Consider the following 16,167-nt stretch of genomic DNA (forward strand, 5'->3'; position numbering starts at 1 on the left):
ACTCAAGAGTTTAGCTGACTTTGTAAACGAAAACATTGGCATGACCTGTAGAATTAGGTTACCAATGTGCGGTCGCATTCATTGTTTTAGCTTTAAGCTAAAACATATTCATTTTGATTTATATATCTTCTGTAAACTCTGAGGCTAATGCGTGTGAAGGACTTCGATTTCCAAGCTTGAAAGTTTGTTGTTTAATGCCGCTGAATATTACAGCTGCAAGGTGGCGGTTTTATAACAGCCAGGTTTAAACTACACATTCCAGTTATCAACAGCATGAACATTGAATTATGCAGCTGAGATACGATGACATGTGTCAACCACGTCAGCGAGCTTGACCACTAGATCCCGTCAGTCGTTCTTTATCAAGCATGGGTTACTGACAACCAGTTCTAACCTCGATTTTCATCGTGATGCATGCAACTGTATTTCAGCTGCGTAGATCGAAGGTCAGTATGATCATGCCAATCACTAAAGGTTGGCATAAATCCTTGTTGAGATGTGCATTAGCAACTGGATATGGATTAGATTCTGGTCGTCAGAAACAAATGCTTTTCATACGGGGCGAGTAAGGGGATTGGGTAGTGAGGCTCACTGACTTAACCGTCATATCCTGATTGCGTAGATCCATGCTCGTGATATCTGGATTGTCCAAAGACAAAACAACACACACACGTGCAAGCTGGTTGAGGAACAATGCAGCCACGCATCTATATATTGGATTTCGGGTTTGAACTGCTCCAATGATCCTTTTTCTCTTGTTACAGTCTCCGTAGTGGGTAGTGTGGTCACGCTCGACGGTTTCGCAGATTCCAACAGGAGCTTGAACTAATTTTCAGTCATTCTCACCGATCATTATCTCAGCATCGTTAATAAGTAATGTCCACGCAAGTAAATAATCGATTAAATATCAACAAATCGCTTAAAATGTTGCAATGAAGCAATGAAGACCCGCAATCAATCGGATGGTCCAGACTGTTGTATCTGCAGCCCAGGCAGGGTGAATGAGTGAGTGAGCGAGCGATTGTATTGTCACATACCCAATATTTCAAGCACACCGTGACTAGAATCCAACCGTGCGTATCTATGCAATGTCTGATATAATGGATGAAAACAGCTTTAACCAACTGTGGTCTTCATTCATGGGGCATCTGTGAATATGGGACAAATCAGGGAACAAATCTAAATCTTGTCTGGTGTCACACGCAAAATATAGCTTTGTCCTCTGTTAAAAACTTTGAACGGAAACTTGGTCATATTATCTGTACCGATCTTTTCAAGATAAATTGACAGCATGATAGCACGCATTCTTTGTTATGGTTCTGAAATGCGGGGCACGTCTTATTGCAGTACAAATGAAGCTGTTCAGATCAAGTTTTGTATTCTAGTATCAGGAATAAATATATTAAGAAACATTTTAGTAACTTTCCCACTATTATAAACTTTTTATCTCTATTCTACAGAGTGAACATATGGATATGATAAGAAACTTATGCATATTCTTACATCATGTAAACAAGAGACACAAACTGTACATACTTTAAAATGCGCTGATGTGTTACACATTATCATTTTTGCATTCTGGGGAGGTGGCCTGTCACTGAATAAAAATGCCTGACTGTCTAATCTCTCGATTTTGGATTCATGTATTGAAGGCTTTTTACTTATGTTACATCAGGAGTATATAATCTAATTAAAGTAGAGATGCTGGAACTCATTGGGGTTGAGGCCCATCCGGGATTCGAACTCTCACTCCAAGAGTAAGGTACCTTACCAGCGACATACAATTCAGTCATCTAACCCGTGATGCTACAGTAGTCCAAGCGGCAGGCAAATCTTAAGGTGTCCTCTCGCTTAGCCAGATTCTGTTAAAACAGGTCTCTCACAGCCAGAGAGGGTTTGGACTGACTAGGGTTAGAGTTTTCACAACACTTAGTCCGGATGAGCCATAGTCTGTACCAAAAAAATCCTCAGTAAGTGAGATTGTTACATGTACCTTGATACGGTATGATTTGAATTTTTTGGAAGGATTTGAGGAAATGCTCAACTGGTGCCACTAGTGACATATGTATCAAAGTGAGGCACATTGATATGGTACTATTGGAATTAATTGGGACAGAGACCATATCATAGGTTATATGGTCTCTCATTTTGAGGATTTCAGGAAATGCTCAGTTCGTGATATCAATGACAAGATTATATATGCAAAATAAGTACTATTCCATGCACAAACAGTTACGTCTATGGTTTCAAAAAGACACAAACTGGCGTGCACATGTAAATTCTGTACTTGATATAGTTTCACCAAAGATAAATTGTTAAAGGAGTTACAAGTACTAATTATCAAGAAAGATAATTTTTATCAGTTCTACTCAACTGTGGAATTCTTTGCCCGAAGAACTTATACGATCACCAAGTGAATTCAAGAATAAAATTACATCATAGTATAATATCCAATAACTACTTGTACTTGTGGAACTGTCTTCGAGGACACCAGTCATTATATTTGTGTATGTCCTATCTAAGGAACTATAAGAAAGATTTTGTTTTATTTCAAACATGGGTGTAACATAAATGTTGTTCTGTATGGTAACCTAGAATTACCCAGATCTATAAATCCTGATATTATCAAATCAGTGCATAACTTTATTTCCACTTCAAGAAGAGGTAATCAATCTTTGGTTTCTTGTGCCTTTTTGCGAAACTAAATGTATGTTTGCTGTAGGGATGTTTATATCCATGTATATTTTATCCTTCGTGTTATTTATGATGTTATGTACTTTTGTATTCATGTTATGAATGCAAGTCGTTTAAATGTTATTTTGTCTGGATAGGTACTAAAATAAGCTTCTTGCTAATCCAGTTTGTGAATAATAAATCAGAAGTAAATATGTTTAAACAGAATTTTAATATTGCAAACAAACGCGCGCACACTTGCATACATGTTAAATCGTGTCGCATTGTGGATATAGACTATAGTCCTAAAGCAAAGCCTCACGCTTCGGTGGCTAATGGTAATTATCTGGCTCCTATCTCCAATCTAGCCATAGTGCTAATTACCTGGCTCCTGTCTCCTCCCCAGCTATACTGCAATTAATGTTGTTTTAACGAGACCGTTTTGGTCAGAATCAGGCTAAGTGACAGTGAACCGATCTTGACTCAAGAGTTTAGCTGACTTTGTAAACGAAAACATTGGCATGACCTGTAGAATTAGGTTACCAAAGTGCGGACACATTCATTGTTTTACCTTTAAGCTAAAACATATTCATTTTGATTTATATATCTTCTGTAAACTCTGAGGCTAATGCGTGTGAAGGACTTCGATTTCCAAGCTTGAAAGTTTGTTGTTTAATGCCGCTGAATATTACAGCTACAAGGTGGGGGTTTTATAACAGTCAGGTTTAAACTACACATTCCAGTTATCAACAGCATGAGCATTGAATTATGCAGCTGAGATACGATGACATGTGTCAACCACGTCAGCGAGCTTGACCACTAGATCCCGTCAGTCGTTTTTTTACAAGCATGGGTTACTGACAAACAGTTCTGTCCCCGATTTTCGTCGTGATGCATGCAACTGTATTTCAGCTGCGTAGATCGATGGTCAGCATGATCATGCCAATCACTAAAGTGGTTGTGGTTGGCATAAATCGGGGCGACTAAGGGGATTGGGTAGTCAGACTCACTTACTTAACCTTCATATCCTGATTGCGTTCATCCATACTCATGATGTCGGTCACTGGATTGTCCAAAGACAAAACAACACACACACACGTACCAGCTGGTTGAGGAACAACCCACCCACGCATCTACATATTGGATTTCGGGTTGAACTGGTCCCATGATGAATTTTCTCTGGTTAAAGTCTCCGTAGTGGGTAGTGTGGTCACGCTCGACAGTTTCGCTGATTCCAACAGAAGCTTGAACTAATTTTCAGTCATTCTCACCGATCATTATCTCAGCATCGTTAATAAGTAATGTCCACGCAAGTAAATAATCGATTAAATATCAACAAATCGCTTAAAATGTTGCAATGAAGCAATCAAGGCCCGCAATCAATCGGATGGTCCAGACTGTTGTATCTGCAGCCCAGGCGGTGTGAATGAGTGAGTGAGCGAGCGATTGTATTGTCACATACCCAATATTTCAAGCACACCGTGACTAGAATCCAACCGTGCGCATCCATGCAATGTCTGATATAATGGATGAAAACAGCTTTAACCAACTGTGGTCTTCATTCATGGGGCATCTGTGAATATGGAACAAATCAGGGAACAAATCTAAATCTTGTCTGGTGTCACACGCAAAATATAGCTTTGTCCTCTGTTAAAAACTTTGAACGGAAACTTGGTCATATTATCTGTACCGATCTTTTCAAGATAAATTGACAACATGATAGCACGCATTCTTTGTTATGGTTCTGAAATGCGGGGCACGTCTTATTGCAGTACAAATGAAGCTGTTCAGATCAAGTTTTGTATTCTAGTATCAGGAATAAATGTATCAGGAATAAATATATTAAGAAACATTTTAGTAACTTTCCCACTATTATAAACTTTATATCTCTATTCTACAGAGTGAACATATGGATATGATAAGAAACTTATGCATATTCTTACATCATGTAAACAAGAGACACAAACTGTACATACTTTAAAATGCGCTGATGTGTTACACATTATCATGATTGCATTCTGGGGAGGTGGCCTGTCACTGAATAAAAAATGCCTGACTGTCTAATCTCTCGATTTTGGATTCATGTATTGAAGGCTTGTTACTTATGTTACATCAGGAGTATATAATCTAATTAAAGTAAAGATGCTGGAACTCATTGGGGTTGAGGCCCATCCGGGATTCGAACTCTCACTCCAAGAGTAAGGTACCTTACCAGCGACATACAATTCAGTCATCTAACCCACTCAGCCACCGCAGCTCTCATATAGAGGCCTCTTCCTGGCGTTCATAGTTGGAACTGATAGAACTTGGTTCAACACATATATTTTCACTTGCCTAATCAATGTTATAAACGTTAGTATGTACTATTGTACAATCGAGTACAATCGACTCTGCTTTTGGCAGAGATTTCTTATCAATGTGGAAAGGGTTTTGTCACTTGTCTATTGTGGGAAAACCGGCTTGTTTTGATATTTATCTTCCAAATGCCGAATGATACTGAACTATGAAATTTAACTGAACAGTCCACCTCAAGCGTTTAATGTTTACATATATATGAGGTACTGTCCGGCATTATCTTTCTCCAGAGGGGTAAACGAGTGCCATATACCTTGCCAATAAGTAGTTTGATCTGGCCTGAAAAGGTGAGGGTGTCTGTAAAGCCACCACAATAGACACGTCCTGTGTTGATGCACTGGTGACGCTACATCATGTCAATGACACGTGAAATATAATTGATCGTTTAAACCGATTGTAAAGCTCTTGTTTACTGAGAGCAAATTAGTTTTATTGATCCATGATTCTTCGCCTCTCATGTTTCAATAATACCAAGTATATATTATTAACGATAGCTAATTGAACGATGCCTTAGATTTAGAATCATGAACCAAGCACAATAATGTTATTAAACAGAAACGATAATTAACTGACTTGCATTCAATACGGAGAATAAGGTTGAGTTAAATGTCATCTCCATGGGAACAAGTAATCATGATATCTTATAAATACCGATGAACCTAGAAACCTATCATTGATAAGTAACCCCTGGACTTAAACATACGCCCGAGAATATGCTTAACGCCAGGGACATTATTATCCTGTTATGCATACTGCATGTTGCACCATGGATCACATGTTTAATGTCTGACGGAGAAGTCATTGACGTCATTTTAAAAGGCTACAAAGTCCATCACAAACCAAACAATGTCGTTAACATTACCTTTACTGCAGGATTGTTATCTGTGCAAGAACTGGATAATAAAAAGCAGTTTCTCAGCAGCAGTATGTGGATGATCTTCTCGTGGTATGACCCTCGTGTTGTTTGGAATGCTTCGATGAGCTCAGAGGAAAGTATTCTTGCGGACTCTACCAAATTCTGGAAACCTGAACTGATTATTTCGAATAGTATCAAGGGACAAGAGCTACTGCATAATGGAGGTTCTCTGGTGGTCACCAGTCAGGGTAATATTCGATGGCTTCTCACGGGAGCAATAGAAACAAAGTGTCCCATGGACATTTACAAGTTTCCCTTCGATACCCAGACTTGTGAAATTGAAGTTGGTGGATGGTTTGGTGCGTACAATAGAATACATATCTCAAGGGAAAAAGATATTAATATGAACCAATTTGAAGAGAATAGTGAGTTTGAAATATCTACAGAAAGAATTACGGATACACTCGGTAATAGAAAAGCAAGATTTCATATAACCATCAACTTGAAGAGACGTCCCTTGTTCTATATCTTCACCATCCTGCTCCCCGTGGTCCTTCTGCATTTACTCAACAGTTTCGTATTCCTCCTGCCTTCACAGAGTGGAGAAAAGACCAGTATGGCCGTGTCTATCCTCCTCAGCTTCCAGCTGTTTTTGACCATCATCAGGGACTCCCTGCCCGAGAACTCCCTGACTGTCAGCCTCTTCAGCCTCTATGTGTCTCTGGCCAACTTCACCAGTGTCGTCACCGTCGTGACTAACATCCTCCTCCTCAAAATGAAAGAGAAGTCACCACCGAAATGGATCGTAAGAATGTGTAAGAAGGAGTTAGTTAAAGTCGATATTGGTGGTGGCAATTCTGAGGATGAAAAACCAAAATGGCCAGATATTGAAACTAAACTTAATAGGTTCTTTTTTGCCTGCTTCTTTGTGTTCAGTAGTGGTCTCACAGTGGTGTTCCTTTGCATGCTGACGATGTGAAGACACGCAAACATTACCTTGACCTGCCATGTCAACTGTTTATTAAAATATTAACGCCAGAGAATAAATTGGCCCTGACGTCTCAACTGACCATTGAGTTGTTTGTGACACATACGCCCTTTCACATATCCACTGTTACAACAGTCAATGAAATTTGGCCGCGGGCAAAGGAGAGTTATACGACTGACACTACATCTCCCTACCCAGGATACAGCTGTCCACACCTCATTCACATTTCGGACACATCGGGCAAAATTACTTCGTTTCGAGCTTTGATATACGACTGAGTTGTGTTTAACTTGAGCCATCCAGAGGTATGGAGGCATTATTGCACGAATCAGTTTTACTTTTAATACCTTAACTGCTGAACACAAGAAAACGTACCATATAATATCTTGTTGGGCACTGCTCCAACTATCTCCAAGCAGCCACTCTATCAATTGGTTTGGCCAATAGACGGTCCTTTTCACGTGGTATGTGACAAAGGAGGCCATAATGTTTATTTTCTTATTAAAGCTGAGATACTGCAAGAATTCTTGAGACTACATAAAATTTGTGCAAACCCTTTGACAAGGGTAGAATTAGAATATTTGAATCAGCTTCCTCAGCTGGACGAGCAAACACTTGAATTACTAGACAATTAATCATTCAAGTGATGAGTAGCGCTGTATCCGTCATTAATGGGGCGAGTGAGTGAGTTTAGGTTTACGCCGCAATATTTCAGCAATATGGCGGCTGTCTGTAAATAGTCGAACCTGGAAGAGACAATCCAGTAATAGACAGCATGAGTATCGATTTGATGCAATTGGGAACCGATAACATGTGTCAACCAAGTCAGTGTGACTGACCACCCGATCCCGTTGGTCGCCTCTTATTAGTCCCCTTTTATGACAAGTATTTCGGCATAGATTGTAATGCCGTTGAAAACAACTGATGGAATGCCAGTGAAAGAGGGAATCCAGCATTGGTTATAGGAGATGCAGTGCAACATGCTCTTTCTTGACGTAGATTTCAGCGAGTGCCATGCAATTCATGCTAAACTCATCAAGGCCAAGAGCCGCATATATGAGGCAAAATAGTCAGCTCCCCAGAGTATTTATGGGACAGGTAATCGCCAGCAGCTGAAGGGATGGTGTAAATCCAGCCAGGGTTCATGCAGTTAGCAGAGGCACTTTAAGTCCCATGGTCAGTAGTGTGATGATCTGCCTTCAGTTGTTGGCGATCAATAGCCCATTTTTACAATGTATGCTCTAAAATAGTTGTGTACTTTCAAAAATACATACTAGCTAGTATTAACTCTTTTTATGATACTCTACTTATTGTACAGTCCACCGATGACTAAAACATATTGTGTACGTACAGAATTTGTCGTCACTATATGACTGAAATGTTGTCGAGGTGAAGTTAAATTTAAACTTTCTCACTTATGGGGCAGGCAATTGGCAGTTTCTCACAGCAAGAGCCACATATATCAGTCAATAGAAAGCACCTCTTTTTCACCGTGTGGCGCACACATCTGTGGCATTACTTCTTTCAACTGTAGTATGCATATTATTTAAACCAATTTAGAGGTAGTGGACAAAAGATTACAATTTCTTACAGGATATGGTACTTTTAGTGTTGTTCACAGGAAGTATTTAGTGAGGTTTGATAGCAATTATTACTCATTCTAATATGCACATTAATGATACAGATGTAATGTTTTAGAGGTTACTGTCAACATCATCTGATTTGCATTCAATGCTGACACTGTCGGCCTGACTACACTCATTTAAACTAGCTCCAGTTAGTATATCTGCTCTCACAGTAAATGCTAAGAATCTGGTGAGTTGATATATCATATTTTTGTCACATTACCTTAGATTTGTGACTCAAATGCATTGTACTAAAATCTGTATTTGATTCATTGTTTGCTCAATATATTATTGAATATTCCAGACCTGTCTGTGTTATATTTTGCTGGTTCAAAGGGGATTTCTTACACCTTTTCTCACCTCAATTTATTAACCATAACAAAATGTACATACAACATACAACACCGAAATCTCTTTCTACGTTTGTCACAAAACAGAGTTGGTAACTCAAATTTCAGAGGTTATTACATGTTATCCACATAAAGGTATTTCAAGCACTTTTGTTGAAGCCGTTGAAGTTTCATCGTGATATTTGATAATTCTAAGAAATTTACGTGAGGATTGTCCTGAGAGGGTACGTAAGTCCCAAAGCATTCTATGTAAATTTAAATCTACCAGGTTTTTAATTGTAGTATTCTTGTTATTTTAATTTTGGCTAGCATTTTGTACACTCGCCAGCAGCTGAAGGGATGATGTAAATCCAGCTAGGGTCCATGCAGGTAGCAAAGGTAATGTAAGTCCCCATGGTCCTTAGTATGGTGATCTACCTTCTGTTGTTGGCGATCTATGGCCTTTTTTTATATTGTATTGTCTAAATAGTATATTAGTGATATTAGTTTTAACTTTCCATGCTAGTTTTAATTGAAATTGTGATATTCTAGTTGTTTTACTGTCCTTCGTTGACAGAATTTTACAATATGCATATATTTCATTTAAGTGTTCATTCAAGTTTTCTCGTCACGATATGGCTGAGATATTGTCGACGTGACGTTAAATATTAACTCACTCACTCACTTACGTGAGGATTGTGTAATAAATTGTTGTGTTTGATCTCTGTAATTATCTGATCCGATTTAACAGTTCCGTGCATTCAATCTCTGCTGATAGCAGGAAATGAAAGCAGGAAAGTATACCCGCTATGGCCTTGATACACATACGTATACTCATTCAGTCAGACTATTGTGTGCACAAAATATACAAAGTAATAAATGATTAATGTTGTCTCTAGAGACTCAATGGTAGGATTTCAATCACAGTTGTTTTCCTGAAAAACCACACTAACAGATCTCTGAACAAATTTGAGAACAAACTCACCGAAATGTCTGTATATTCTTATTGGTATTGTGTTCATATTTCCTACATCTTTAGAATTATGTATGTTTACGGTACACAATCTGTTAGCTGATAGAGCTGAAACCCAGCACATCGAATGGTCAACGGTAAAACCGCTCATCAGTATCTATCCAAAGTGTTGAGTGACCAAACGTGCATGCATGCATGTGTGTGCGTGTGCGTGTGCGTGTGCGTGTGCGTGTGAGTGTGAGTGTGTGTGTGTGTGTGTGATATGATATCGTATGTTTGCAGCGTTATAATTAACTCGGGATGAAACGAAGATATGTATCAAGAATATGCTCCATGTTTCTCACAGACTTACGTATTAACACTTTCCTTAAAATACATCTCAAACATACAAGTTATGCATACATATGTTGATAAGGCAAAAATGTACAAACCGCGCACAGTCTATTAAAGACACTGTTGATAAAATGCCAATACATGATATGTATTCATGCCTGCTTTCGATCTTGTAGATCCTTATGGCAAAATTAAACAAACGGAACTTGTGTTTATGACTGTCGTCCCTGAAAAAAAAACTGCCAGGGAAATCAGGTAAGATTAGCACTATTTAATCTTGCCAGAGCGAAATAATCCAGGTACTGAGCAGGGATTGTTTGATTTAACCTACAAGATTGAAGGTGTCCGTAAAACATTCACTACAAAAATCTCGTTATCTGGCGAACAATTAAAACTTGATGCGTCGGTGACATTGCATCATATTTATTATATATAGGCAATCTATACTGATCGTTGATTTTGAAGCTTTTGATTATTGAGAATAAATTAAAATTAGTGTTATTGATCCATTCTCAGTATGTGCTTCTCTCCTTGAATGACACTGAGTAAATAAACTATTGCTTAGTTAAGGTACCAGACTGGACCATTGTTTCGATTTTGAGTTGCGCCAATAACTTTAGAAAATTCTGAATCCAGGAGAGTTGACACTGTTTGATGTCATCTCCATAGAAACAAACAATCATGACATAAATGCCGATGAACCTAGAAACCTGTCATTCATACGTAACTCCGGGAGTGAAACACATGCCTGAGAATATGCTGAATGCAAGGAACGTTATTATCCTGACAGGCATACTGCATGTTGCGCCATGGAGCACATGTTCAATGTCTGACGGAGAAATCACTGACGTCATCTTAAAAGGCTACAAAGTCCATCACAAACCAAGCAATGTCGTTAACATAACCTTTAACGCAGGATTGTTAAGTGTGCAAGAACTGGATAATAAAAAGCAGTTTCTCAGCAGCAGTATTTGGATGGTCTTCTCATGGTATGACCCTCGTGTTGTTTGGAATGCTTCGATGAGCTTAGAGGAAAGTATTCTTGTGGACTCTACCAAATTCTGGAAACCTGAAGTGATGATAGCAAATAGTACCAAGGGACAAGAGCTACTGCATAATGGAGGTTCTCTGGTGGTTACCAGTCAGGGAAACATTCAATGGCTTCTGACGGGAGCAGTAGAAACAAAGTGTCCCATAAACATTTACGAGTTTCCCTTTGACACCCAGACTTGTGAAATTGAAGTTGGTGGATGGTTTGGTGAATACAATGGAATACATATTTCAAGTGAACCAGACATTCATATGAAAGAATTTGAAGAGAACAGTGAGTTTCAAATCTCAACGGAAAGAATCACGGAAACAAACCGTAGTAGAAAAATGAGATTCCTTATAACCATCAACTTGAAGAGACGTCCTCTGTTCTACATCTTCACCATCCTGCTCCCCGTGGTCCTTCTCCACTTCCGCAACAGTTTCGTATTCCTCCTGCCTTCACAGAGTGGAGAAAAGACCAGTATGGCCGTGTCTATCCTTCTCAGCTTCCAGCTGTTTCTGTCTATCATCAGGGACTCCCTGCCCGAGAACTCCTTGACTGTCAGCCTCTTCAGTCTCTATGTCTCTCTGGCCAACTTCACCAGTGTCGTCATCGTCATTGTCAACATTCTCCTTTTCAAAATGAAAGAGAAGCCACCTCCGAAATGGATCATAAAAATATGTAAGAAAGACATACATAAAGTAGATATTGAGGTAGGTAATGTAGAGGATGAAGAGCAGGGAAGGCCAAAGTGGGAGGATATTGAAACAAAACTTAACACGACTTGTTTTCTGTTTTTCTTTGTCTTCAGTTGTGGTGCAACGGTATCGATATTTGGGATGCTAAGAATGCTGTAGTGGTCACCGTGCACGCAGGTTACATCAAGATGTGTTTGCTTCTTACCTAACGTCGCACTCAGCAAATTATATTGTCATACAATGTCGTGCTGGAAACAACATGGTCTGGTCCAAACAATCTGTATATAACTGCTGATATTCAGCCAGTCGGAATTCAAGTAAGCCTTTGTTTGTTGTTTATTATATGGATTTTAATATATGAATAAATCAATGCATTACATGGCCTTCTAGAACGATTGTCTTTGACTCTTAGGATACAGCTATGTTTTACTGCTCTATTTTGTACATATACAATAAGAGCTTATGAGGATTTATGTGATGTAAGTATAAAGTGAGCTACAACACACATTTCTGTTCACTCTACAGCTGCAGGAGCTGGTGATATATGTTTTGAGCTCTTGAAGCATTTACCGGAACCATGTCTGGAAACACATCTTGAAACATTTGATAAAATACGACTTTTTCCACCTTCGTAGCACGATGTGGGAATTTTCCACCTTCTTAGCACAAAGTCTTTGCAGTACCTATACCAATTAATGGCTGGGATCATGCTGAATATTCTCATATCAGACAGGTACATTACCAAATCTGTGTTTGTAAAGCTTTGGACTGAATTATAAATGTAGATTGATAGTATACGTGGAAACAAATAGCATAATTACAAGTATACAATATGGTTTCTAGAACAATCGAAATACTATTGATCATTTTGTCTGGAGTCCTCAGTCATAAGGCACCCGTGGCGAGCCACCTCCTCGTGGTGGGTGCTGGGTAACGCCAAGAGCTCGCCAACCCCGGTGTGGACCTGGGTCAGCAATGTCCATAGCACCCCATTGCTGGCCGCAAGGAGCGGTCGAATTGGGCAACCCGTTTGCCGTGGGTTGCGTCCCGTGTCGGTGGAGGACGGGATCCTGGTGGTTGAGGGCAGTAGGAGCCTGAACCGTGTTCCTATCTGCTCAACACACCACTTTGGCCCTTACTTCACCTAGACGGGTGGTAGAATCGGCCCGATTCTATCAATCGGCTGGTCACGCCATGCCCTTTGCATGGGAAATATTATTATTCAAAGTATCTTTATATTACTTCCACTGATTTATGATGTGTTTCTATCATGAAATGTTCTAGCGGATGTATTCTGTTGGTAATCATTCTGCCTAGAGTCCTATGCCAAAAGGCGGTGGCTCATGGGCCAATCTGGCATTATTGACCTCCGGGTTCTATTTGTCTTCAGGTAAGTGTCTAGGGCGGAACCAGCCTTGCATTTTCTCTGTTTGGCAATTGTAGCTACCTGTGTCTCTTTTGCTGGAGTATAGCATCTCTGTAGCCCTGGTGTTTGTAGTCGGCTTCCACTTCGACATCGTCCTTGTTGACACTCCATGGCGGGTGGGGAGCAGGGATGCTGAATTATATTATCACAACATGCCTCAAACAAATTCTTCTGGTTCTGGCAAGACAATTAAACGCCGACATGTAGACTCTACTTCATCGGATGAAGATGTTTCTCCTGAAATTACAGATGCTTGGCCTCGGTTTATTGTGATATCATCTTCGGATGGACAGCCACTAAAATTAAATCCATTTGCTATCTCCAAAGGCATTCAAAGTGCCTGTGGTGACGTGAAAAACGTGACACGTCTTCGAAATGGCTCCAGTCTAGTAGAATGTGTAAGGAGACAGCAGTCGATCAATCTGCTGGGTTTACATCAGTTTGTCAACACTCAGGTTGTTGTGTCAGTTCACAAGACATTGAACTCAAGCAGAGGCATTGTAAGAGATTTAGCTCATTGTCTGTCTGACATGAGCGAGGAAGAGATTGCTGCAGAACTGAAAAAGCAAGGAGTAACACATGTTAAACGTTTCACAAGGAAAACTCAAGATGGCAATATTGTTAAAACGCATACTTACCTGTTTACCTTTTCTCTCCCAGTTATACCAAAATGTATCAAAGCAGGTTACTTCAATATCGGGGTTGATGTTTATGTACCACAGCCACTTCGATGTTTCAACTGCCAAAAATTTGGTCATGGGGCGAAGTTGTGTCGTAGCAAGCAGATAGTATGTTGCCGTTGCAGTGGAGCACATAACAGCTCTGAGTGCACACATGATTTGAAATGTGCCAACTGCAAAGAGGGGCATATGGCTTCCTCCAAAGTTTGTCCAACTTTTGAATTTGAGTCAAAAATCTTGAAACTAAAGCATACCAAAAACATCACTTACTCAGAAGCAAAACAACTTGTCCAATCTACAACAGCTCCGTCTTCTTCAGTAAAAACGTACTCGGCAACAATTTCTTCCCCACCTCCAACCTCTAGAATTATTACTTCTTCAATATCATGCCAGACTGACATCTCGTGGGTCAAGGATAAACAGGTTATCCTTGATGTCTCACCTCAGCGAAATCAATCAGTTTCCACAGCTTCATCTCAGACTGAACCAGAAACTGAACCTGATACAGTAAAGTTATCTGCAAAAGAGAAAAAGAGACTAAGAAAAATCAGAGCACTCCAGAATGTGGAATCTTCTCCAGTTTCCTCTCTTGAGGTTCACAATTCATATGAGACACTTGAAGATATGGATGTGTCTCCTCACCCACGTGTACGCGACAACAGTAAGTCGCCACGGGTTGGCAAACGTATATCCCCAGTACTTCCACCATCACCATGAGTCCTAGTTCTTTAATTCAGTGGAATTGCAGAGGTATGAAAAATAATTTCAATGAAATACATTTACTAATACAGGATGTTCGACCGGTAGCGTTATGTCTCCAGGAGACGTATATAAAATCTACAGACGCTATTAATTTACGGCAGTATAATGGTTATCACTGTTTCTCTCCCCAAGGAGACAGAGCAACTGGAGGTGCTTCAATTTTGATACGGCAGGGTATTATCCATAGCCCTGTTTCTCTCCGTACCAATCTCCAGGCGGTTGCTGTTCGTCTCACCTTGAGCATTGCGTTAACACTCTGCAGTTTGTATATACCTCCCTCTTCTACCATTCAACGGGCAGATCTTCAAACCCTATATGATCAACTTCCAAAACCATGCCTCATCATGGGCGATCTTAACGGACACAACCCACTTTGGGGAAGTGCTCACACTAATCCTAAAGGTGCAATCCTTGAGGAATTCATTTTCAACAATAACTTATGCATTTTTGATGACGACTCAGCCACTTACCTACATCCAGCTACGGGAACATATTCTTCCCTGGATTTATCACTCACCGATTCAACCTTATATAATGAATTCGAATGGATGGTTCATGATGACCTGTGTGGGAGTGATCACTTCCCCACCATTCTCAAAACAGTTAACCCTAGTGATGATCCACCTGTGTCAAGAAGGAACTTTGCCAGGGCTGATTGGTCATTATATACGACTCTGTGTGTTGAACACTTGACGCATGATCTTCTTAGGGACAATGAAGATCCCATACAGTCTTTTTCAGATATTTTAAATGACATTGCTGACAGGGCAATTCCACATTCCTCTGCAATTCCACACATTCGTAAACCATGGTTTAATAATGAATGTAAAAAGGTCAGAAAGTGCAGGAAGAAAGCAGAAAAATATTTTCGGAAACACCCTACAGTCCATAATTTAGATAAACTTAAAATTTTAAATGCCAAGGCTCGACGCGCATTTAAACAGAATAAGCGTCAGTCTTGGAAGAATTATGTTTCCAGAATAAATTCACGTACACCAATGTCTAAGGTGTGGAACATGGTCCAAAGAATAAAAGGGAAAGGTTCTAAATCTACTGTATGCCATCTTAAGGATGGTGCCAATCTCTTAACTAACAAAACTGACATAGCTAATAAAATTGGTGAAACTCTTGCCAAACATTCTTCGTCATCAAACTATGTCCCGGAGTTTCAGAAATACCAGAAACAACAGGAGAAGAAAATGATCAATTTTACCTCAGACAATGGTGAAGATTACATGAGTGAGTGAGTGAGTTTAGTTTTACGTCGCACTTAGCAATATTCCAGCTATATGGCGACGGTCTGTAAATAATCGAGTCTGGACCAGACAATCCAGTGATCAACAACATGAGCATCGATCTGCGCAATGGGGAACCGATGACATGTGTCAACCAAGTCAGCTAGTCTGACCACCCGATCCCGTTAGTCGCCTCTTACG

The 16,167-nt window shown here is 39.8% G+C and overlaps 2 protein-coding genes across 2 annotated transcripts; both read left to right on the top strand.

The window, feature by feature from the left end:
• The first annotated feature begins 6,005 nt into the window (after nt 1–6,005).
• On the top strand, nt 6,006–6,863 carry LOC137287684 (neuronal acetylcholine receptor subunit alpha-6-like). Its single transcript, XM_067820075.1, has one exon. The coding sequence runs from the start codon at nt 6,006–6,008 to the stop codon at nt 6,861–6,863; it is 858 nt and encodes a 285-aa protein (XP_067676176.1).
• A 4,646-nt stretch (nt 6,864–11,509) lies between these two features.
• On the top strand, nt 11,510–12,072 carry LOC137287685 (acetylcholine receptor subunit delta-like). The gene is made up of 2 exons (XM_067820076.1): nt 11,510–11,878; nt 11,977–12,072. Exons 1-2 carry the CDS (start codon nt 11,510–11,512, stop codon nt 12,070–12,072), a joined length of 465 nt encoding a protein of 154 aa, XP_067676177.1.
• Nucleotides 12,073–16,167: the final 4,095 nt, after the last annotated feature.

The sequence above is a fragment of the Haliotis asinina genome, chromosome 6 (genome assembly GCF_037392515.1).
Source record: "Haliotis asinina isolate JCU_RB_2024 chromosome 6, JCU_Hal_asi_v2, whole genome shotgun sequence".
In the NCBI taxonomy this organism is placed as follows: domain Eukaryota; kingdom Metazoa; phylum Mollusca; class Gastropoda; order Lepetellida; family Haliotidae; genus Haliotis; species Haliotis asinina.

Bases quoted from the DNA above. Each gene is read 5' to 3' on its own strand.
- LOC137287684 (XM_067820075.1), top strand. From the start codon at position 6,006: ATGAGCTCAGAGGAAAGTATTCTTGCGGACTCTACCAAATTCTGGAAA.
- LOC137287685 (XM_067820076.1), top strand. From the start codon at position 11,510: ATGAGATTCCTTATAACCATCAACTTGAAGAGACGTCCTCTGTTCTAC. The intron at 11,879-11,976 runs GTAGGTAATGTA...CTTTGTCTTCAG, and splicing joins TACATAAAGTAGATATTGAG to TTGTGGTGCAACGGTATCGA.